General features: G+C 51.9%; 7 protein-coding genes across 7 annotated transcripts; 4 read left to right on the top strand and 3 right to left on the bottom strand.

Moving 5' to 3' along the window:
* Positions 1–1645: 1645 nt before the first annotated feature.
* Positions 1646–4174, top strand: SMAC4_01162 (uncharacterized protein; the record flags this gene model as incomplete). Its single annotated transcript, XM_003350220.2, has 3 exons — positions 1646–2061; positions 2445–3540; positions 3690–4174. The coding sequence occupies 3 exons, from the start codon at positions 1646–1648 to the stop codon at positions 4047–4049; spliced, it is 1872 nt and encodes a 623-aa protein (XP_003350268.1). The 3' UTR covers positions 4050–4174.
* A 157-nt stretch (positions 4175–4331) lies between these two features.
* Positions 4332–6411, bottom strand: SMAC4_01161 (uncharacterized protein). Its single transcript, XM_003350219.2, has 3 exons — positions 5747–6411; positions 5241–5680; positions 4332–5179 (listed from the first exon to the last, which is right to left on the bottom strand). Exons 1-3 carry the CDS (start codon positions 6302–6304, stop codon positions 4582–4584), a joined length of 1596 nt encoding a protein of 531 aa, XP_003350267.1. The 5' UTR covers positions 6305–6411; the 3' UTR covers positions 4332–4581.
* A 2334-nt stretch (positions 6412–8745) lies between these two features.
* On the bottom strand, positions 8746–10634 carry SMAC4_01159 (uncharacterized protein; the record flags this gene model as incomplete). The annotated part of the gene is made up of 3 exons (XM_066089546.1): positions 8746–10272; positions 10352–10437; positions 10547–10634. The coding sequence occupies 3 exons, from the start codon at positions 10632–10634 to the stop codon at positions 8746–8748; spliced, it is 1701 nt and encodes a 566-aa protein (XP_065946595.1).
* Positions 10635–11497: 863 nt separating this feature from the next.
* On the top strand, positions 11498–13778 carry SMAC4_01158 (uncharacterized protein). The gene is made up of 3 exons (XM_003350216.2): positions 11498–12051; positions 12115–12284; positions 12324–13778. The coding sequence occupies exons 1-3, from the start codon at positions 11565–11567 to the stop codon at positions 13293–13295; spliced, it is 1629 nt and encodes a 542-aa protein (XP_003350264.1). The 5' UTR covers positions 11498–11564; the 3' UTR covers positions 13296–13778.
* Positions 13779–13793: 15 nt separating this feature from the next.
* SMAC4_01157 (uncharacterized protein) lies at positions 13794–15972 on the bottom strand. Its single transcript, XM_003350215.2, has 2 exons — positions 15326–15972; positions 13794–15254 (listed from the first exon to the last, which is right to left on the bottom strand). The coding sequence occupies exons 1-2, from the start codon at positions 15852–15854 to the stop codon at positions 13876–13878; spliced, it is 1908 nt and encodes a 635-aa protein (XP_003350263.1). The 5' UTR covers positions 15855–15972; the 3' UTR covers positions 13794–13875.
* Positions 15973–16049: 77 nt separating this feature from the next.
* SMAC4_12736 (uncharacterized protein) lies at positions 16050–18539 on the top strand. The gene is made up of 3 exons (XM_024655175.2): positions 16050–17460; positions 17565–18337; positions 18387–18539. Exons 1-2 carry the CDS (start codon positions 17015–17017, stop codon positions 17779–17781), a joined length of 663 nt encoding a protein of 220 aa, XP_024511091.2. The 5' UTR covers positions 16050–17014; the 3' UTR covers positions 17782–18337; positions 18387–18539.
* A 1804-nt stretch (positions 18540–20343) lies between these two features.
* SMAC4_09795 (uncharacterized protein) lies at positions 20344–21007 on the top strand (the record flags this gene model as incomplete). Its single annotated transcript, XM_066091012.1, has 1 exon — positions 20344–21007. The coding sequence occupies exon 1, from the start codon at positions 20447–20449 to the stop codon at positions 21005–21007; it is 561 nt and encodes a 186-aa protein (XP_065946594.1). The 5' UTR covers positions 20344–20446.
* Positions 21008–22925: the final 1918 nt, after the last annotated feature.

The raw sequence follows: 22925 nt of genomic DNA, 5'->3' as shown, positions 1-22925 counted from the left end.
TTCCCAGTGGCTCCTCTGGCGTGCCAAAAATTAAGCCAGAGCGCTCGGAGCAGCCTGAGCAACGTGGACAGTCTGAACAACTTGAGAATCCGAACACGTCTGATGTTCCAAAAAGCACTCCAAGAGACGGAGTCAAACGGGCAGACAGCAAGGATGTCAAAGAGATCAAGAAAGAGGCTGAGCCAGATTCAACTGTCAGCTCGAGTGTTTCCGAGCATCGGAGTCACGGTAGAATCGAGATCAACCTAACCGGGGATGACGACTCTGATGATGATATTATGATCATTGAGGAATCCGATTTGTCAGAGGCAGCCAAGGACAGGCTCAAGCAGTGGAAGCCTTCTAAGCCTTCCAACGATGGAAGGTCTTCAGTCCGCCTAAGATATCAACCTGTTGTGAAAGCTGAGCAAGTTGAAGCGGGTTTCCAGAATGCAGAGCTTGAAAATCTGGAACAGGTTCAGCAAGTTGAGGGCATCGAGGAAGTCGAAATCATCGAACAAGTCCAACAGGTCGAACAGGTCGACGAGAACGAAGAGTCCGAATATAGCAGAATGGCAGATGGAGGGCGCCTTTTTGTCACGCCTGACCCTGATGCCGACTTTGAAGGCGATGAATACGAAGCACTCTCAGACGGTTCGGAACGGACCCAAAGTCCTCGCCGGAAAGGGGCAGGAAAACCACGCAAAACCGCTAAAGACGATCCATCTGCTCCAGCTCAGGAAGACTTGACTCTCGAGGGCAAAGATTCGGACGCGGACGGGGGGATGTCTGAAGCCGAGACAGACAGGACCCTACGGAACTTAAGGGCCAAAATTGAAATTTGCAAACTGGAGAAAGGAATCATTGAAAGTGAAAAGGACAGGCCTGGATTCAGCGGTCAACCTAAGCTCGACGAGTTTGAAGCAAAGATCGATGAGCTTCATGGGGAGATAAAAAAGGTTGAGAAGGAAAGGAAGATACGACAACGCAACAAACCGGCACCAGATGCACGCGAGTACTGGCGCAGGAGGTACGGCAAACAACCTCAATTCATCAAGCGTCTGAACAAGAAGCGTACCGCGGACTTAGCCACTAGTGTAGGGAAAGCAAGAAAGAGGCAAAAAGTCGGGCCTGGCTGAATGGTGGAGAGTTTTGCGAGGGAATCCCTGAAGATGACATCAAGGCCATGAAGAACATTGACCCAATCAAGGCTTTAGCAGAGATGGGCGAGATCCCAATGCCCGGTGCCATGGTGGCAAACGCAAAAGAGACGAAGACACGGTTCATGGAGCAACTCAAGTCGTTCAAGAAACTGAACCCCGAAGACGGAGACTTTAAGAACGACCACAAGGCACTGGAAGAAGCAACCAAATCCTTTGGTTTCAGGAAGTGCCTTCTCGACAAGGACACAAAGTCTAAGGGTAAACGGGTTAAAGCGGCGAGGTGGAAATTGGCGGGGCTGAAGACCTCGCTTTACAGCCATCAGGTAGTGGGTGCCTCTTTCTTGTCCGGTAGAGAATTGTCTCCCTTCGGGCCCTTCGGCGGAATGATGTGTGATGAGATGGGTTTGTTCCCCTGGCTGAAGATATACTCATGATGAACATGATGCTAACCTTCCATCGTTTACCCACTAGGACTGGGCAAGACTCTTGAAGTACTTGCATGCATGACAGCCAATCCTCCTACAGAGAAGGACATCACGGCAAAATGCAGAACGACGTTGATTGTTGTTCCCTCTAGTTCTCTGAACCAGTGGAAACGCGAGATCGCGAAACATACCTTCTTCAAGGAACCCCTTGTCTTCAAGGGATCTCATGCAAATGGTACACCACTCGAGATGATGAGCGATTGGGACATCATCCTCACTACTTACACGGAGGTCATGGCTGGATATCCATCCAAGAACGTAATTGAAACCATCAACCAGAAAGATCTTTCCGAAGACAAATGGAAAGAAGAAGTCCATAAAAATCTTAGCAAGCTCTTTAAGATTAACTTCTACCGTGTCGTACTAGACGAGGCACATTTAATCAGAAACGCCAAAGCGCAGACAAGCAAAGCGTGCTGCAATTTGAGCTCCAAGTATCGATGGGTTGTGACAGGAACACCTCTTCACAACGGAGTTCATGGTATTATCCCCCTTTTTCAGATCAGCTGCCGCTTGAAACATCACTGACATAGCGGCAGAAATGTATCCCTATTTCAAATTCATCGGTCTCCAATACTCTTCTACTCAGTTCTCTGAGTTTAAGAGTGTGTTCGGCGACGTTGGAAAGGTCAAAAATCTTACATACCCAGCACATCAAGCTGGTCCATTTGCTAACATCATAACAGGCTGATCACCAGGCGCGCCTTAACATGATTTTGGATGCTACCATGATACGAAGGTAAAGTGTTCCGTATCTTGTTTATTAGGAAGTGCCTGGCCTTGCGGATATTAACTAATCGTCTTGTTATCAACACAGGCAAGCCAATTCGGAGTTTTTAGGCCGTCCAATTCTGGACATCCCTAAGTGCTACCCAACAAAGGACATCTGGGTGTCTTTTTCGAAAGAGGAATCCATAATTTACACCCAGCTGGAAGCTATCTTCAGGGAGCATGTCAACAAAGAGCTTGCTCGATTGCCCCTGGACGACGACGAGGACCAAGAGCAGGGGCGCAGTGTGCCCTACTTGAAGCTATTCGCTTTCCTGAGCTATCTTCGGCAACTAACGGCACATGTCTTTGTAGCTGAGCGACTATTCGAGAACTACTGGTCACGCGAAGATATACAAGCTGTGCTTCCGCAGCTTGAGGAGATCCGCGAGACCGACCAGACTGAGTTTCTCGTAGAGCAACTTCAAGCTATCCATGACCGGAAGCCAGCTAACGACAACGATGATGAAGGGTTGAGGGGTGCCCCCGCCAGTCCCACTGAAGTTTTCAAGATGGCAAAAGTGCCATACATTGAAAAACTTCTCTTAAAGCTGGCGGACGCCAAAGGCGTCAACAGCTGCATCTGCAGAATATGCGGCCAGCTGCCAGAGTCTCCACACCTTTCGAAATGCGGCCATGCGTACTGCCTTTCCTGTTTCACAGAACGACTGGAGACAGAAATGCAGGGCAAGGGGAAAGAATCGATCAAGTGTCTGCAATGCGGAACAGATATCACGACGGTGCAGCTCATGGTGGACTCACCTGGAGGCTCACGGCAAAAGCGGACCGGCAGAAGGACGCTACAACCGGCGAAACCCAAAAGAGAGTACGGCGATGACGTGAACTTCATACAGCCCAGGGAAGGAGGCGAGAACAGCTTTTTGAAGGCATCAGACAAGTACGGCTACGTTATGGTCGAAAGCGCAAAAGTTGACGCCGTCATGAGCTGCGTTCTGAAGTGGCAGAAGTCACGTCCGAACGACAAGATCATAATCTTCACACAGTGGCGTGTTATGGGCAGCATCCTGGGCAGAAAACTCCAGGAAGAAGACATCCCATTCCTATACCACTTTGGAGATATGGCTCTTGAACAGAGGAACGAAGCCATTTATGACTTTGACGACAAACCCGAGATCAAAGTTCTTGTAAGCCGCACCAGCTCCTACATTCCAATACACCTCAAGCGCATGCTAACCACTACCTCCTCTCACTCCATTATATTTCGGGCCTACACTGCGGCGGAGTAGCTCTGAACTTGACGTGCGCCTCTCGAGTGATACTGGTTGATATCTAGTGGAACAGCCAGCTCGAACGACAGGCATTTGCTCGTGTTTATCGCATCGGCCAACTGAAGCGCACCCACATGGTTCGCATTCTGACAAAGTCATCCATCGATCTGAGACTGGACGCGATTCAGAAGCTCAAAGAAGAGATATGCGACAAGGCACTAAACGGCGACAAAACAGCCCGCCACAACCTGTCTTTTCACGAACTTGTCAGCCTCTTCGGCGTCGTCAACACAGATGCCCGGGGGCGTATGGAAGTTACAGAAGGTGGTGCTTCGAGAGCCGGTGATAATGACGGCGAGGACGATCATGGCATGAGTCAATTGGACAGCGACGAGGAGTACTCGTCTGATGAGAGCGAGGAGTGAAGGGAATCAAGGTACCGCAAGTCGTCGTCAGTTTTTCCAAGTATCCTTCAGTTCACAACGTGGATGTGGCTTTCTCATGCTTCACAAAGTTTTTCGTCTATCGCGGTATTTCCAGGCGTCAAAAATCGGTAAGGCATATTTTCATTCTCAGAAGACGAAGGGTTAGCGAGGCACATTTTGCGCTGGGAAGATTTCAGTGATAATTTTCTCGTTGGGTTTCCTTACACTTTCCACTGGTGCCTTATTCCTTGCTGTTTGCTGATGACATTTGCAAAACAGTTGGCATGCGGCATGCCACCATACAGGTTGCGAAAAGTTTTCAGGTCACAAGACCAGGCAGGATTCGGGCGTACAGGCACATAAGCGGATTTTTACACAGGAGTTCACTTGGCTTGAGATACCCCCGTTAGAGAGTTAATGAGTGCTTTTAGATATTTCATAAACAAATGGTTTCGCTGAATGATATTCCCAAGCCCGGGCGAACCAAGCCCGGGCGAAACAAACGCTTTTTACCATGACATTCAACACATCCCTACACCCTCCTGGCAACGAACAACTTTCTGGGAGACCACATCCCAGCAGCCGAGCTCCTCAGCTCGCCCAAAACTGCCACTCCAGCACTTCTCCCGGAAGCCATAACCCCTTCTTCCAAATTCTCATCCGTCCGGCTTTCGTCTCCAGACCTCCTATGGTCCTCCCCTTGCTGACCACCGCTCGCATCACCCGTCTTCCTCTCAATCTCGCAAATCTGCCAGCTTCTAAGCAACATGAGCAGAGCGGTACCCCCCAAAAATGTGCAACCGACAAATATCTGGCCCGGCATAAACTTGTTGACACCATCTCCGCCCTTGACAAGCTGCAGCGCAATGGCCTCTCCAAAGGTAGTAGGAATCACCAAAGCGAAGCAGATGGTCCCGAAAAGAGCGCTGCTCTCGGCCAGACTGACGGTTTCCGCCAGGATGGGGTTCACGGTGGCCCAGAAACAACCACCTCCGGCACCGGCGGCCAAGGCAAAGATGATCAGGCCGGCGTACGAGCGGGCGAGGATCCAAAGCGTTAGGCAGAGGATGGCGCAGCAGCAGCAGCAGAGGAGGGCGAGGTTGATGCGGCCGAAGCGGTCGCTTAGGGCGCTGTGGAAACGTCAGGTGGTCAGTGAACGTCTGGGAGAAAAATGATGAGTGGCCGACTTACCCTAGAATTGGGCGCCCAATACCCACCCCCAAGCTCAACATAGCGTTAACCACGGATCCTTGGCCTGGAGTGAGACCGATGCTGGTTGCATAACTCGGGAGAGAGTACCAGAGAGAGATGTAGCCAAACTCGGTTACAAAACCCCATAGGAGAATAAGGAGTACTTGGGTCCTGCCAAAGTCACGGATGTTGAACGATCGGCGTTTCGACGACCCTGTGGAATGAGAGACAATGGGCCGCTCGCGGCAGAGGAAGGCGCAAAGGATGTTGAAAGCGACGGAAACAAGTGCAAGGATTCGCCAAGTCCATTTCAGCCCAGAAACCTCGAGGAGTTTGCCTGTAATGAGGTTCCAGGCGATGCCACCGCCTGCTCCGGCCGTTGCGAGGCCGAGAGCCAGGCTTCGATGGCGGGAGAACCATGGTGGGAGGAGGCCCATAGCCTGTATTTTTCCTGATGGTAAGTGATCCAAACGTCAAATATTGGGGGAAAATAATCTTGGACTCACCGGGATATATAGCAACCCAAACCCAAACCCCATGCAAAGCCCCACTGACATAAAGAGATGCCACACCCTACTCGCTGCGCTCGCAGAGAACAGTCCCCCAAAGATCAACAACGACCCCATCACCATCGTGTACCGTGTCCCGATCGTCCTCTGAAGAGCACTAATAATCGGCCCCAAGATCAAAGCCAGCGAGATGGACAAGCCTCCGATCAACGCGTACTCGAATTGACTCGCCTCGGGGAAGGTGTTCTCACGGATATACTGCTCCATGAAAATTCCCCAGGCACTGTTGATGCCCCAGGTGTTGACGTTGATGAGGAACACTGCCAAGGTGACCACCCATCCGTAGCCGCCGTCTGGCGGGACGTCTTCTACCAGGGCGATGGTGGCTGGGTCGATGTCATCGGGTGGAGGCGTGCCGCCGGCTGCTCGAAGGGTTTCGGGGTCTGATTCTTGGCCAGCGAAAGCCGCATGGTGGCTACGGTTTGCGAGCTCGATGGCGTTTGGGTCGAGATTTGGAGATTGTTGTCGTGAGTGGGTGTCGAAGAGGGCGGACATTGTGTGATTTACGTACGGGTGTTGAACGTCCGTTTGAAAAGAAGAAAACCGAGCAAGCCCGTGAGACAATAATGGGTTTTACATCCTCAAAGAACAGGTAGATATGAGTCGTCTTTGATACCTCACTTATATGTAAGTCGCTCCCAACATGGACTGACCCTGGATGGGCCTGGGCAGGTCCAGATTCAATCACCTTAGTGACGGATAGCAAAAATCCTCGAAAGAACTCCACACACCGCTGCTGCTTTCCGAGAACGGAGGGAAAGAACTACCGTGTAGAGTATTGTTTTTTGAGAACCTAGAAGGTAGCTCTTTCCTATGTGTAAATACTGTGGGAATCACGGAAGTCAAGACCGCAGGTAGCCGCGAAGTTCATCGATTTGATTTTTGACGATGGCCGGTGGTGGGTTGAAGACTGAGAGTTGGACCGTTTATTTCCATCGTGGATCCATTATCATGACGATAACGAGTCAAGGATTTCTTCCAGAACAGGCATAATGCATTGGGGCCATTAAGAGGCCGGCTCTTATTGGACCATATAGAAAGATGTAGACTGCGATGTACTCCGATTGGTCCTACCCCTCCCTTTTGTGTTGGCAACGTAAACAACCCCTGAAAGGATGTTGGTCGGCATTTGTGATGTTGGGTCACCAATGTAGAACGGTTCAGATACCAACTGCTCGAAAGTATAACAAGTGATAACAAAGGGCAAATCAACTCCATGATGCCGCTTCTTGGAAACATGATATGATCTTCTTTATTTCCTCCTGACTTGCGTGACCCTTCATGCTCCTCATAATCCGCGGCGCCGTCCACAAGATTTGCGAACTCCATTCCTGACAATTCCCAAACCATCCAAAAACTACACACTCGACCCCTTAAAGAACCTCAGACCTAACACACTTGATCCTCTTATAAGCCAGAGTATCGATATTGACGCACTTCTCCGGCAACCTTCCGAGTCTCTCGCCCTTGCAGTCGCCTCCGTTTCCAGTCTTGTCCGAGTAGCCGAACCAGCCCTTGGGGATGCCCTCGAGCGTGCGACCGTCGGTGAGGTAGACCGACTTGGTGGTGTCGTCCATGGTGACGTCCTTGAGGAAGAAGGAGTTGTGGCCGTAGTTTTGGTTGGAGCTGTTGCGTTGAGTTAGTGAGGGTTCCCGGGAAGGACGTAATATAGGTAAGGAAGGTACTCACCAGTCCGAGTTCTTGTACTCGTTTGCCTTGGGCCTGGTGTAGGCGAGAGCAGTGGTGGCAAGAGCGAGGATGGTGGTGAACTTCATTTTTGCGGTTGCTTGGAAGGATTTGTCTTTGAGTTGTTGAGTAGATGGGACAAGTGTCTTGAGTTTGTGTCTTGAAGTCTTGAAGTGCTTGCTATTGGAGATGATGATGAGAACGAAACTGCTCTCAACGCAAGACGACAGGCGGTTTATATAAACTTTTCGTCCCTTCTGTCCGACACAACATCACGTATGCCTAGGAGTAGGCGCACATCGTCATGTTCCACCTTAGTGCTTACCATCACAGACCCCGACGGACATTTCGTGATGCCTGGACATGATCGTCAAGCCGAAGGATTTGCTTCACCGTACCACGAAGATGGTCTCAGGTGATATCACAACCTCGAGCCTCGACGACCAGGTGGTTGAACGGCTTTCGCGCTGGGATGAGCAGCCTTTTCTGTCTGCCTAGTCTGGACAGACGCTCAATTGGGCCGAATTTAGTCGACAAGATCCACTCATAGGGCGGTGTTGACGATCACACAGCAAAAGTGATGCTCTTCAATTTCCTAAACGGGCTAATTAGTCTGGGCATTATGGTGGATTCCACTGATCGACACTCTTCGGGTAAGGTGAAGCTGAGAAAGGATTCAGTACCATGGACCTATGGCAAGAAAAGATTTACTCGGCGTTTTGTTTGTGGTCCTTCATCGGACTTTCAAGTGATGAGCCTCATCGTGTCACTGTCGGTGCTTCGTGCACCTGTGCATATGTAGGACTGGAAGCGCTGGAGTACAGGCGGAAGAAGAGAACGGAAAGCGGGTGGCATGTTGGGACTGGGTTAGTGTGTTTTCTTGATATCATCGAATGTGGTGCATAGTAAACATATGTGATGTAATGTTGTAAAGGGGGAAAATTGAAACCGGGAACGAGTGTAGTTGGGGTTAGGAGACAGATGAATCAGAAGAGTTGACGCTGAACGAACAGCCTGATTACCCCTGAGCAGGGTTAGGGTCTATTGGGCCCCTTCAGCCAAGGATGGGATGCCAGGGACGACAGTTTGCCTGCCTAATGCGCATGCATGCAACTTATGACGGGAAAAAGCATTTGACATAAAAACTTGACGCCATGTGGGAACCAGCCTTCATGAGTAGTATCAAGAGTTTTTATACATTATGTACTCCCAATCTACATGCTAACATCTAATAAATCTTTGCAATCTCTTTAGTGGTCATGTCCATCATCCTCGGCCCTCTGTTCAGGGTCGAGTTTGATGAGGGTATCAATACGCATGATGCTGATGCATGCTTCCACCGCACTCTTGAGCTGTGTGATCTTGCTCATGCTAGGCTCCAGAACGCCGGCCTTGATCATATCCACGACCTTGCCCTTCATCAGGTCAAGACCGTAGTTCTTGTATGCCTTCTTACGGGCAATGATCTTCTCGTCCTCGTTCGCCTCACCCTCCATGATGCGCTGCGACAGAGCGTGCCTTGATCGTAGTTGGGCGACAAGCTCGGAGGCATCCTTGGCGGCGTTGACGGCCAAGGTCTTGGGAATAACGAGTAGCGACTGAGCAAACTCACCAATGGCGAGCTGCTCCCTGGAGCCGACGGTACCGGCGTACTCCTCCAGGTAAATGTGCAGAGCCGTCTCGACCGCACCACCACCAGGCACAATGCTGCCGCTCTCCAGGGTACGCTTAACAGCGCACAAGCTGTCGTGAACCGAGCGCTCCATCTCGTCGAGGGTGAAGTCGTTGGGGCCACGGAGGATGACCGAAGCCGAGGAATGAACCTTGGTGCCCTTGATCAAGATGCACTCGTCGTCGGAAATGCGCTCCTGGACAACCTCCTCGGCGTGACCGAGATAAGAGGGCTCGAACTTCTCGTCGCCGTTGAGGTCGGAAAGAGTGCTGAGGAGGGTGGCGCCAGTGGCACGGGCGATACGGCGAAGATCCTCCTTCTTGCAGCGGCGCACAGCCATGGCGCCCTTCTCGACGAAAAGCTTGAGAACCATGTCATCGATACCCTTTGTCGTCAAGATGACGTTAGCGCCCGCATTGAGAATCATCTCGACGCGCTCAATGATCATGCCGGATTCACGCGCGCGGATGGCCTCGAGCTGCTGGGGATCATCGACTGTGATCTGAACACCAAGCTTCATCCTCTCCTTCTGAAGGTTGATATCCAAGCAAGCAATCTTGGCGTTTGTTACACGGGTGTTCATGGCCTGGGAAGCGACAGTGCAGTTGAGGGCGTAGCCCTTGACGAGAACCGATTCGAGAACGCCCTTGCCGTGGGCCTTGAGGATGTTGACGGCCTTGACGGGGTACTTGGTCTCGTTCTTGTTGTTGGTGGTCTTGACGGCCTGGATGGCGTCAACGACCATGTTGGCGAAGAAGTCGGAGTCGGCGCCGATGATCTTGCTGGACATGGAGGTCTTGGCGATGCTGAGGAGGGACTCGCGACCAAGGTTCTCGACCTTGACGCTGATGTGCTCTTTCATGTACTTGACCGCCTCTCTGAGGGCCAGGCGGTAGCCGGTGATGATGGTTGTGGGGTGTATCCGGTTCTTCATCAACTCATTTCCTCTCCTGAGCAGCTCGGCCGCGATCAGGACGACTGATGTTGTGCCATCGCCAACCTCCTTATCTTGTTGGTGCGCAAGGTCGACGAGGATCTTGCCGGCGGGGTGCTCAACGTCGAGCAAGCTGAGGATAGTAGCGCCATCGTTTGTAACAGTAACATCCTGTGCGCAAAGGGTGTTTGTTAGGCATGGCGGGGTTGATTCAACTTTTGGCGATAGGGGCGGGGAGAAGGCAACTTACACCAATGTCGTCGACCATCATCTTGTCGAGACCGCTGGGACCGAAGGAGCTCTTGACGACATTTGCGATGGCTTGTGTGGCGAGGACTATACACGACCATCATGAGTTAGCGACCAAAACTTGACGCCATCCTAAACACTCCTTGTTGATGGTGGGATCCGTAGCTGGAGACTCAGGGGGCAGGGGGAGACTTGCCATTCTGGTCTCTGATATCAGCACCGGAAATCTTTTGGCCACCGAGGAAAAGGGTGCCGCTGCCCGACTGGGCGAACATGGAAGCCATGGTTGAATGTGTATGGAATGCGAGTGGAATGCGGTCGTCGTCGTCGTCGTCGTCGTCGAGGGGCGGAGGGGGGAAACAGACGATCGAAAAGTTGGGTTTAGGTCAGGAAGATAGGTGGGTAGGTTTGTTGTACAACGGTCAACGGTCAACTGTGCAAAGGCGGGACGGAAGCTCCAGCAGCAACAGCACGCCAAATGTGGAATCCAAGCAATCTCGATTCTCAGAGCTTCGCCCGACCGCTCTCAGTTCTGAACTTCAGGCGCTGGTGGCAGGCAAGCGGAGTCCACAGGCGGGCAGCTTCAGCACGTCCCCGTTCCTGCCCCACCGCCCGCATTGCGCTGGGATCGAAAATGTTATCAGCAGACCCTGATAAGAAAACCAGCTGTTGATAGCTGCCTTCAGGGTCCTTATCGTGCCCGCCAGCTGTTAACCTCCCTCGCCGACGTGACTCCAGCTCCAAAGCAATCCAGACCCCGGAAACCCCACCACACGCCAAGTGCCCCTCGAGGGGGATCGTTTGACAGGGAGCGGCATTGCTGGCGCGTGCTGCGGGTTCCGTCGCAAGTCTCGAATGCGGGGCATCTCCAAAACTGTGTGCGCTGAATGTGAAGCCCGTCTCCCGCGTTGTGTGCCTGAAGAGAGTCTGTGCCCGTTGCGCAGTGCTGTTCTCCGTCCGAGTCTCGTCCAGTGTTCGGCGCATCTTCATCCTTATTCCCAGACACCATCTAAGCCAGCCAGTCCCCCCCGAGTTGACTCAGTTGCCGCCGGTGAGTCAGTTTCCGTTGGGCACCCATATATACTACATATAGCGAACCGTTGCGAGTTTGCGATCCGTTGCGACCCGTTCCTCTTCCCAATCTGCCGCCAATTCCACCTACGCGAACACACAGAACCCCCGACCGAGACTAATACCCGTCGTTTTGCGCAGCAATGGAGGAGAACAAGGAACAGTCCAAGAGCGCCTTGAAGAAGGCCGAGAAGGCCGCCCAGATGGCTGCTAAGAAGGCTGAGAAGGCGGCCAAGCAAGCCACCCTCCCCGTCGTCGGCGGCAAGAAGGCGGACGACATCATCGGCATCACGGTCAAGAAGAACGAGAACTTCTCGCAATGGTACCAGGAGGTCGTCCTCAAGGCCGAGCTGATTGAGTACTACACCGAGATCTCGGGCTTCTTCATCATGCGCCCCGCCACCATGTACATCTGGAACGTTATCCGCAAGTGGTTCCAGGAGCACATCGACGAGCTCGGCGTTGAGGAGACCAATTTCCCCATGTTCTTGTCGCAGAAGTCGCTCGAGAAGGAGAAGGAGCACGTTGAGGGTTTCGCCCCCGAGCTCGCTTGGGTTACCAAGGCTGGTGACAAGGACCTCGAGGTTCCCGTGGCTGTCCGCCCTACCTCCGAGGCTGTCATGTACCCCTGTAAGTCCTGAGGTCCTGACCTACGTCGTGATCTACCCGTTGTGTTGACCGCAGGAACATCAGACTACGCCAAGTGGATTCGCAGCCATCGCGACCTTCCCTTCCGTCTGAACCAGTGGAACTCGGTCGTCCGTTGGGAGGCCAAGCAGACCACTCCTTTCCTCCGTGCCCGGGAGTTCATGTGGCAGGAGGGTCACACCGCCCACCTTACCGAGCAGGCCGCCGGCGAGGAGGTTCTCCAGATTCTCGAGTTCTACGCTGGCGTCTACGAGCAGCTCCTCGCCGTCCCCGTCGTCCGTGGTCGCAAGACCGAGGCCGAGAAGTTCGCCGGTGGTTACTACACCACCACCGTCGAGGGCTACATTCCTTCCAACGGCCGTGGTATCCAGGGTGCCACCTCTCACTGCCTGGGCCAGAACTTCTCCAAGATGTTCGACATCACCGTCGAGGATCCCGCCGAGAAGGGCAAGCACATCCACGTCTGGCAGAACTCGTGGGGTCTGTCCACCCGTGTCATCGGTGTCATGGTCATGATCCACGGTGACGACAAGGGTCTCGTCCTCCCTCCTCGTATCGCCAAGATCCAGTCCATCCTCATCCCCGTCGGCCTCACCGCCAAGATGTCGGCCGAGGAGAAGGACGCGCACATGAAGAAGGTTGACGAGCTCCTCGCCACCCTCAAGAAGGCCGGCGTCCGCACCGACGTCGACACTCGTGAGGGCTACACTCCCGCCTGGAAGTTCAACGACTGGGAGCTCAAGGGTGTTCCCCTCCGCATCGAGTTCGGTCCCAAGGACGCCGCCAAGGACGTCATCTCGTACGCCCGCCGCGACACCGGCGAGAAGGGCACCATCCCCATCGCCGAGCTCACCACCAAGGTCCCCGAGCTCCTCGAGACCATCCAGCAGGACATGTACAACAAGGCCGAGGCTTCGTTCCGCGAGCACCGCCTCAAGATCGAGAAGTGGGAGGACGTCGTCCCCGCTCTCGACGCCAAGAACGTCGTTCTCATCCCTCACTGCCTTGTCCCCGACTGCGAGGACAAGATCAAGGAGCTCACCACTGGCCGCTCTGACGAGGCTGCTGAGGGCCCCGAGTCCCAGAAGGCTCCCTCTATGGGCATGAAGTCCCTCTGCATTCCCTTTGAGCAGCCCAAGGGTCTGGTCAAGGGCGAGACCAAGTGCTTGAACCCTGAGTGCTCCCGTCTTGCTGAGCAGTGGTGCATGTTCGGCCGCTCTTACTAAGTTTTTCGGTTTGTTGAAATAAATGGAAAAGTTACCCGGAGAGAGGCCATGTTGATGTTTATCATGAAAGCTTTTTGATGAAAAATATGCAGGCAGGCAGCACTTGGAGTTTTTGTTGTGGATCTCAAAAAGAAAGCGTAGGCGCCGCGGATATTATTTGTTTGCCATATTTTATTCTTTAGGGCCATTTGCGCGAGCATTAAAAAAAAAGAGAAAAGTTCATGAACTGTTGGGAGATACTTGAAGTGTGAATCGCGCATGGTTATCATTTTTCCCAGGACAAAATGTCACCACATCGTGCTGCGAAGGAAGAGAGATATTCCTAGACCCTAACCCTGACACACTGTCCTTTCCCCCTTTTTTCCGGAAGTTGCCAACTTTTGCCCATTAACCCAAAAAGCCATTCGAAGTACGGGTATCACGTTGAACCAGAACTTGAAGTAATGTAAGAGAGTCATAAGAGCCATAAACCTAACAGATAATGAGACCATTCGAAAAAAAAAAAAAAAAAAAAAAATTTACCACGAAACCGACGCCTCCTCATTCTTATTCCTCGCCAAACTCTTCTTCTTGGCCATCCTCATCGTCTCCTGCTCCAGCTCATGCGCCAATCGCACTCGCCCGCAAACTCGCACATCTGGCACTTGTACGACTCCTCCACGGGCACACCCCTCGGGTCCCTTTCGCCCTTCCACCACTGCAGGTCGTCCTGCAGGTACATATCGAGCGTTTCCGGCTCGACCCAGAACGTATTGACGCAGATGACGGATCCGTTTTCCGGGTCTTCTATTTCTTCGTATTGGTTTTCTTCGTTCACAATGCGAACAGGATCCAGAGCCCGGTACCGGAACTCCACGGCTACGATCTGCCCCAGAGAAGCGCCGCCGCGGGGGAAGGTGAGTTGGAGCTCGATTTTCAGGAGGGAGACGAGGTCTCGGAGGGTGCGGTATTTGAGTGAGTCAAAGGCGTGTGAAGAGACCGTGGATTCTAGGTCGTCATTGTCGACGTCGTGTGAGACCCCCGCTTCAGGGGCTTCCGACTCGGAGGTGGTGGATGCGGCGCTGACGTAGTCAGGTTGTGAGGTGGTATCGGAAAAGAGTTCTTCGTGGAGAGCGCCCATCTGCGCCATAAAGGCGTCAGAGAAGGGTTCATCGGGGTCGATGCCGTAGCGTTCAAAGACGCGCCAGTAGTTGAGTTTGCCAGATGCCATGTCGGAGAGGAAGCGATGATAGAGGAACAGCTGGATGATGGTGACGCGCATGGCGGCTTTGGTAGGTGGTTTCTTGGATCCTCTCGTCTTGACGTCCGTGATGAAGATCTCGCGCTTGTCGGCGACTTCGGGCGGGAAGAAATCCGTGATTTCGGCCTGCTGTTGGGAGAGTTGCTTGTCGGTGACTTGGCTTGACCGACTGCTGAGGACTTCCTCCTCGAGGGTTGGGTCCGGGTTCTCGTAGCTCAGCCCGTCGATGACGCCGTTGACGACGAGGCCGTCGTCGAGGATGCCCCATACCTCCAGCTCGCGGGTCAAGCCGGTGTCGCGCAGAGTGCGTAGACCTGTGATGATGTTCCAGATCTTGAGGCCGAAGTTGTCCTCGGGTTTGGTGATCTCGACGGAGACTGGGGTGTAGATCTCACGCTCTAGTTTCTCGTGGATCGCAGTGCCCCCCTTCATGGCCTGTGTTTGCGTCCTCTTCCCGCCTGGGAGCTTACTTAAAACATAGTAGTATTGCAGCTCACACCAGGCGCCGGACGTGAGATCAGTAACGGAAAAGGGCTTCTTGGGGAATGTTCGGAAACGAAGGATGGGCGACCGGGTGTCCTCGATCACCAGGTTCTTTTCCAGGGTTGATCGTTTCGGTCGGCCTCTCTTCCTAGGGGTTCCAGCCTGGCTAGCAGGCGTGTTGGATGGGGACCCAGAAGGCTCATCATGTGGTTGCAATCCTGACAGCGCACTGCTTACTAGACGCTCAACAGGTTTGTTAGCGGAAGAGCGTTTGATACAAGCAAGGTACCACGAGCAGCTAGCTTACAATCCGGGTAGCGTACGTCCGAGTCAACGGGTGCCTTGGAATCGGCGACAAACGTGGCAAGCCGAGGGTTGTCGTTGCGGACAGAAGGTGCGAGGCGTGACTTGCTATCTGATGACGAAGCATTGAAAAACGGGATGACACGCGCGCTCTCGTCGGGATCTGGCTTGACGGCGATGTGACGGTGGACTGCGTTATCGATCTCGGAGTGGATGTCGAAGGATGGGGCAGAGAGCTCGTCCTCGGCCAAGAAGTTGTCGTAGGCAGGATCAGCAGCGACTATTGTGGTAGTAGAGTGCTTTAAGGAGGAGCGAGGAGGAGCGCAAGAGTGGGGGAAAGGAGTCGCATTGGTTTGGGGCAAAGCGCGTCCTCCAGTTGCCGGACGGGATGTTGGTGGTGCTGGTGGTGTTGGTGGCGAGATGGAGTCGATGAGAGCGGAGATTTCCTCCTCCTCCTCGGCCGTCAAGTTGTATCCATAGGAACTGACATCTGTGTCGCTGTCGCTGTAGTATCTGGGCGCAGGCCTCGCCATACTCTCAAGGGCATCTATTGCATCTTTACCAAAAAGCAATTTGAAGCAAATCACACAAAAATATTACGGGGTTCTCAGTAGTCTAAGTAGGACAATCGGGACGGGATGCTTTTCAAGGTGATGCCCAAACAGTACGTCATTCGTTTGAAGGCCCAGTGTGCTCGCCGATTTGCTCGCCGGGCGCGACTTGCCCCGCCTTTCCAGCATTCTGTGTCACGAACTCGCGCCAATTACCGGCCGGAACCAGGCACGAGCTCACGTGATGGGCTGTTAACACGGTACCTACCAACAGCACACATTGAGAAGAATGTCAGTTTGAACCAACCACACATCCCGGCATTCCCCCGTCTTTTTGTCCAACCATTACACGTATACCTTGTTGGGCCTCATCCATTTGTTCATCCTTGTTCCCATCATGAACGACCTCTTAATACGGTCATCGGCAATCACTCCCCGACTTCTTCGTTTTGTTTCCTGACGTTCGTGTGTCTTTACTTCTCGGTCAACTGTCGTCAGCTTTTTTTTTTACTTGTCAGGCTCCTATTCCTTTCATTCTGAGCGTCTCGTATTCTGCCTCTCCGCTAGTGGCGATTGGTGATTATTTCTGTTGCCTGTTGTCGGAGTTTGTCGGTCAATTCAGCCTCCAGGGGCAACGCCGCGTTTCCAAGTCACATCCAGCTTCTCGTTAACCAATCCCTCGCTTGGCAAGAGCCTTGCGATTCTCGGTTGCCTTCCAAAAGTTACGAATGATCCTCTTCACTTCCCGGAGACACAGGGGTAGCATGCTGGGCTTCAGTATCTCTCCCGCGTGGTGTTCAACAGCCAGGCTCCAGCTTTTTCTGATCTTCATTCATACCACTTATCTGCTACAATTGACGCATCATCCTATGGTCCATCCGGCGATCTGATTCGTTTCCACCGATATCTTCAGCAGGGTGTCCTATAATTCTGGTTTTCGAGGAATTGTTGGGCCTGCAGCCTTACTTTATCGGCGTTGTTGAAGCGCATCTTCAAATACACACAATCTCCCGTTCTGTGTTTCAACATCGACGCACACTTGTTTGACCTCCATAACACTCCCACATCCGTTCTGCCTCAACCTTTTTCTCTTACTGTTTTCATCGAATACCTTCCGTCTACTACATTCCAGGGAGATTACCATGGCATCACTTACTCGTCGACACAAGTCCGGACCCGCACCTCCGTGTCTGGCTCCACAAATCCCGGACTTTGACCCACTCATCCCAACGTCGTCCGATGGTCAGCCGGCTTCGAGTACGGGGCTTCTCACAAAATCATCCCAACACACAGGCCTGGCAGGTAAACCATATACAGAAGTCCATTCTGACTTGGCCTATTACACTGCGCCGAAGCCATCATTTATGGACCTGCCGGCCGAAATCCATCTCCTCATTACCGAACAACTCATTTATCCCGATGCACTATCCATGAAACACGTCAACAGATATTTCTACAATCTTGTCGATACCGGTGTGCGTAAGAAAGTCGAGTGGCTCTGCCAGTGTCGTAAACTACACCTGGGATGCCCTAACGACAGGCGTTGCGACCTTGGTAGTGACGTGAGGTTTTGCCGAGGCAGCGTCAAGTGGGTTGATTTCTCCTTCTAGTCTAGTTTACCATAATCCTGCCCATACCCTTCTTCAGCTTCCTTATTGCCACTGGATAAGCGCTGACTCACTGTATTCCTAGACTTCTTATGCAGCGTTGGAGAGAACACAATGAATGTGAAGCTCGTCCCGGCCTTGGTTGTCTGGTATACAGCACTTCCACGTGCACGCATCGGAGAAAGCTAAGAACCAGAGTGAAGAGGTGGATGCGACTAAAGCTCACAATCGACCTACCGCTCCTGATCTTGGCCTTGTTGGTCGTGCTTGGGGCCTGGTGGGCTGTACCATTGCTCTGTTGATATGTGGAGCACTGGTTGCTCATGAAAGGACGTCTACAAAGCGCTGGTTGCTACAAGGGACGCTGCACCAAAAAATGACAGCATGTTCACAAACTTATGACTTTGGGTGTGCATTATAGGGTACATTCGACCTGTGAGCGGCGTTTTCATGCTGGATATTTTCGCCAACTTTTCCGTGCCATATGTTTATGTTACTAATAATTCTGCCGAACGGCCAAAGATACTGAACGTTATCACTTGTTCAGATTCCATCGAGAAGGAAGACAAGCTTTCCATTTGGAATACTCTACCCCGTGTTCCTCGTCAATATCTCGTGTGAGTTTACACTTGCGCTCAATGCTTGCAGATTCTATAACGACAAAAGTAATCAATGTTCAAGCAAGCAAACAAAGGATGGCCCCGGCATTCCAGCCACACCAAGCGGTAGCAGCTTTGTCAGCAGCATTCCAGTTCCTTGCTCTACGATAATGGCCTAGAATCAACACGACTCTTTACTGCAACACTGCTACAGTTTTTGTAGGATGCCTCACTATCCTCGACTAGACTATTGGAGTCGGTCAGATGATATTCCCCTATCCGAATTGATGTCTGGCAGTTACGCCCAGCCAAATGCTGGCTGCCTCGTTGAAACTCTGGACCCACATGCACTGTACTCTTTCTATCAATATCATTCACACACTTCAACCACCTGATTGAACACTCAGGTTTCCAGCCAGCGGGAATACCTTCCTATCCCGTGAAATCATACCTTTATGCACCACTTCACGGATACTCCTAAACCTTGTGGCGAAAGATAATGGCGAATCTAAAGGTTAAACGGATACACCACCTGGTTGTTAAGGGATCTGAACCTATTCACTAAGGACTCAGGTTCTTTTTCTCTTTTTTTTTTCTGAACTACTAATACCTAACCCTTTGCCCTCTCAACCCGGATATTTTCTTTTTGCACATTCCTTGTTGTCGAGCATTCCGGTTATCTCAACAGACAGCCACTTCGCTTTGCAACTTCAGCACCGTTTAGCCATTGGTCAAAGACTCTTCAAGATGTCTCTACCTATGGCTAGACTCGCCTCGAGTCCAACCTCGCCCAACAATTCTTCTCTGCGCACTCCTATTATACAGAATGGCGTCGAGAACAATGTCGTCGTTTCTACTCCGAGCCAAGGCACTGGTCAGAATCAGCAACCCTCGACTTCCAGCAATGCTCAGGAAACCTTCGACCCGACAGCTCCGTGGCCAGCCCTGACCCTTCTGCGGCGCCTTTGGGTGTTCAAGATGACATGGCTCCCAATACTGAGCAAAACATCCCGGCCCCTGCCGTTGAGGCTCCCGCCCACAACAATGCATTGTCTGGTATCAATCAGCCAACGGCGGTCAATCAGCTACTGCACACTTCCTACGATGCTATGGGCCAGATGGTCTTTCAGATAGGCTGCCCGTGCCCTTTCTGCCAGCAGTGTCTTGTGCAACAGAGGCAGCAACTCTATTACTGGGCCCTTAACATCGACCACTATGAAGCCTTGATCAGACCCCAACCGGATCCGAGAGATTTCATCACTAAGCCTCCTAAGGAAGTCCTCAACATGATTGTGTCATATGTCATGGGCGGTTTTCATGACTGGCATCATTCTCCACCAAAGACCCCCATGTACGCCCAGCAGCAGGTCACGCCATACGGGTATGCACCATCCATGGCGAAACGTGGTGCCGGTTACTTGACCGATGAGAGGCTTCTCGGTCTTTCGCAGACGTGCAAGGTGTTTCGGGATGTTTGCCATGGCTTTGGTGCACACGATTACCTGATGGTTTGGGCAGAGTATGACCATTTTTAAGGGATGATTTCATGCGCCTTTCCTATCTCAACCGCGTTTCTTCGCTCGTCTCCCCAGTCAAGTAAGTAATCTCGTACTCTCAAGCTGAATGCTAACTACCCTCCTTCTCTGCCGTACATTGACGAATTTCAGAGTACTAATGGGATTCACCTGCTTATAGGCATCTGCTTATCAGATCCCCGGGTGGCATTGGTCGTGAGTATGTGAGCCGTTCATGCTGGGATGATTATAGGGAATCTTCCTTCCAAGATCAAGTTCGCAGCATCATCAGAGACATGGAACACCTCGTCTCACTTGAGTTGCATTGTCAGAAAAAGCCTTACGACACGCTGAGAAAGGCTCTTCTGAACCATTCCGTTCCTGGTGTCAGGAGCCTCACACTAAACTCTCTTTGCGCCAACATGGCAACCATGATCCGTTCCTTCCCCAATCTGCATGTCTTGAGGAGCCGTTCTACAGCCATGTGAAACAGTGCAGATAACGAAGTGTTCAAATCGCTTCAGAGCTTGTAATTCATCGAAACAGCTTGTTTTCTCAAGAATAGAGACAACAGACTGAGACGTCAACATCAAACTTCCCGCAGTAAAGTTACTCGAGGCCCACTCTACAAGCCCTACCCGTCCGCAGAGAATGCAGTTCTTAGTCTGCCCCGCGCTGACATCCGATGTTATAACCAGTCCCTCTAGAACGTCTTCCTCAACTCAAGCATCTGTTTTGGGAGTTCAACGTCCCCCACACCCAGGCCGAAGATGTAAGCGTCGCTCAATCCAGCTCCATTGCGCAATCACCGATCAGTACAATATTTTGCTGACATCTAACCTAATTAGGCCAACATGATCGAGGCCCTCATGGCTCACAGCAACATCAAGAAGTTCACTATGTTGAGAAACTACGCTTACGAGCCTGTTAGCTATGCGAGGGTCTATGACAATGGAGCGACCGTCGCAAACATCTACTTCAATCGCGTCCCTCACCTTGAGGAGATTGGCATTTGCAATGCCCAGCCGTATGGCAAGATGCCTAATGACACCGGCAAAGCCTTCGTCAGGATCAGGACGAAGGTCAAAGCAACCAAACCAGTCGGCGCAGAGGATGGCAAGGGATCGGACAGCAAGCTGGACAAGACTAACAAGACCAACAAGACCAACAAGACCGACAAGACCGACAAGAACGGCAAACTCCCGGAAACCACCACGCACGAGTGCAGGAGGCTCTTGCGAGTCTACGACCGCACCCAAAACGAGGAGCACCGCATCAAGCAGCTCAAATTGGGTTGCATTCCGCCCACGACCGACCGCAGCCCCAAGCCGGCGGAAATCTATCGTGATCCGGAGTACTCAATGTTCGAGCTCGAGTGGAAGTGGGCGAAACACCAGACCCTCAAAGAGATGTAGGACCGCGAGCGCAAGGCTGCGGATGCTGCGAAGGCTAATGCTGCGGCTGCCTCTCCCGATGTACCCGCGGTCGAGGGTGTTCCTGCTGCTGAGCCTGTTTCTGCTGAGCCTCTTGGAAGCCCTGCTGTTTCAACTGCTGCAACTGCTGGTGGCTCATCTCCTTTATCGTCTTCGGTGCCTCCCGGAGATGACCCGGCCGCCGCCGCTACTCCTCACGGCGAAATCGTACCCGCTTCTGTCTTCGGAGGAGGTGCTGCCGCTGTTGCCAACGCTCCAGCTTCTCTTGCTTTCGAGGACGCTGGTCAAGAGAGCATTGCCGATGTCAATGGCAGCTCGTCGGAGTCTTCCACTCCCACTTAATGGTCTTCCCGTTCTCTGATCGCGCGCCAGCAGCTGATATTTCAGTTGAGAAGCTAGAAAACAGACCGGTGCTCCAGTCATCCATGCTCTTTCTTTGTCTCACCTCATCACCTTCTTCAACACTAATATCCTGCTTGCTGACTTTGTTCCCACCTACAGTAGTCAGCAACTAAAGCATTTTCGAAGGACATCAAGACAAAGCCATCAAAGAGGAAAGCACCGGCGCGATCAAGACCGACCAACAAGGAATGCATTCATGCACACGTACTGTACAAAACTACAAACTACAAACAAAAAAGTACCCGGCCACCATCAACCATCAACTTACAGGAACCCAGTCGATATCATGCCATATCACGTCATAGTCATTTCTACGAGCATCAAGCTTACGGAGATATCAGCCCATGACAAAGACCATGACTGAATGGATGTTGAGGACTGTACTGGTACCGGGTGAGTTAGGAATAAGAAGGAATTACAGTAAAGTAAAATCAGGGGAAACAACATTAATGAAGGAGAAAACGTGAAAAAAGTACATCTTTCTAGCTGTACATAGAAAAATGAACAAAAAAAGTTTAAAAAAATTTTTGATCGTGCGCGCTTGAATGAGAGTGGGTGACCAAGTGAACAAGGGAGTGTACATCGACTTTGTTGAGATCAGAGTACTGGTCACGTTAGAAATCCATTCGGAGGCTTGACACGACAGCTTTTCCCATCGCACCTGATTCTGTATGTAAGATCAATATTACACACTCGCCTGTTTTCATAAGCGTTATAAATTTGATTTCTCACTGATACTGGATACCTGAATTTCATCCTCTGGGGGCACCCAAGCGCAGTATCGCACTTTCTTTCACTGTCAGAGTTTTCGCTTGGTGTCAAACTACGTATCTTCTTTTCGTCGTCTTCCATTGTTAGATGATGCCCAACCCACCGGGCGCAGCCCAGATGCCAACAACTGAAGTTATTCTCAAACATGGTGGCTGTCGTTTTTGACAGTGGATTAGCCTTACGATGGTAGGCTCGAGCAAGAGAAAGAGGAATGAGTGAGAACAAAATGAAGAACAGTGGAAGAGGCACAAAAAATAGAAGAGTACACAGACAGGTAAACAGTCGACCAAAAAGGAAAGTGGAGCAAAAAACATACAACACCAGGGATTCGCTGGTCGTCACCGACCCAACTACTAGTCTGGCCCTCACTGCTCTTATCTATGGGAGCGGGAAGGTCAGGAAACGGGTCTTTTCATCACGTGGTAGGGTCAAAAAACTGAACTTCCTGTTCCGCAGCCCTGCCCCGTATGCATTAACTAGTATACAAAGGCGTTGGCGGCTGCGCCAACCATGTGTTGCAAGCTAACCACTATGGTTACGACATGCCAAAACAAACAAACCTGCATTGAATTGCAAGGCACTCGGGTCTTTTTCGGGAGAACCACCACTGATTGGTTCCAATGACTCCTTGGCCTTGCTGTCCGGAGATTTTCTTCGCTGCCTCCGCAACCTGTCAGATTTCAAAAGGTGAGTCTGGCAGCTCTGGCCATCTTCCATCAATGGACTA

Source organism: Sordaria macrospora, chromosome 3 (genome assembly GCF_033870435.1).
Source record: "Sordaria macrospora chromosome 3, complete sequence".
NCBI lineage: Eukaryota > Fungi > Ascomycota > Sordariomycetes > Sordariales > Sordariaceae > Sordaria > Sordaria macrospora.
Note: the sequence above shows the minus strand (reverse complement) of the source record. Positions and strands in the feature narration are given on the sequence as shown.

Excerpts from the sequence above, each read along its gene's own strand:
- SMAC4_01157 (XM_003350215.2), bottom strand. The coding sequence starts at position 15,854 with ATGGCGAGGCCTGCGCCCAGATACTACAGCGACAGCGACACAGATGTC. Across the intron at positions 15,255-15,325 it reads GGACGTACGCTACCCGGATT|TAAGCAGTGCGCTGTCAGGA; the intron begins GTAAGCTAGCTG and ends TTGAGCGTCTAG.
- SMAC4_01161 (XM_003350219.2), bottom strand. The coding sequence starts at position 6,304 with ATGTCCGCCCTCTTCGACACCCACTCACGACAACAATCTCCAAATCTC. Across the intron at positions 5,681-5,746 it reads TTGGGTTGCTATATATCCCG|GCTATGGGCCTCCTCCCACC; the intron begins GTGAGTCCAAGA and ends GGAAAAATACAG. Across the intron at positions 5,180-5,240 it reads ATTGGGCGCCCAATTCTAGG|CGCCCTAAGCGACCGCTTCG; the intron begins GTAAGTCGGCCA and ends ACGTTTCCACAG.
- SMAC4_12736 (XM_024655175.2), top strand. The coding sequence starts at position 17,015 with ATGGCATCACTTACTCGTCGACACAAGTCCGGACCCGCACCTCCGTGT. Across the intron at positions 17,461-17,564 it reads TTTTGCCGAGGCAGCGTCAA|ACTTCTTATGCAGCGTTGGA; the intron begins GTGGGTTGATTT and ends CTGTATTCCTAG.
- SMAC4_01158 (XM_003350216.2), top strand. The coding sequence starts at position 11,565 with ATGGAGGAGAACAAGGAACAGTCCAAGAGCGCCTTGAAGAAGGCCGAG. Across the intron at positions 12,052-12,114 it reads CGAGGCTGTCATGTACCCCT|ACTACGCCAAGTGGATTCGC; the intron begins GTAAGTCCTGAG and ends CAGGAACATCAG. Across the intron at positions 12,285-12,323 it reads AGCAGGCCGCCGGCGAGGAG|CAGCTCCTCGCCGTCCCCGT; the intron begins GTTCTCCAGATT and ends GGCGTCTACGAG.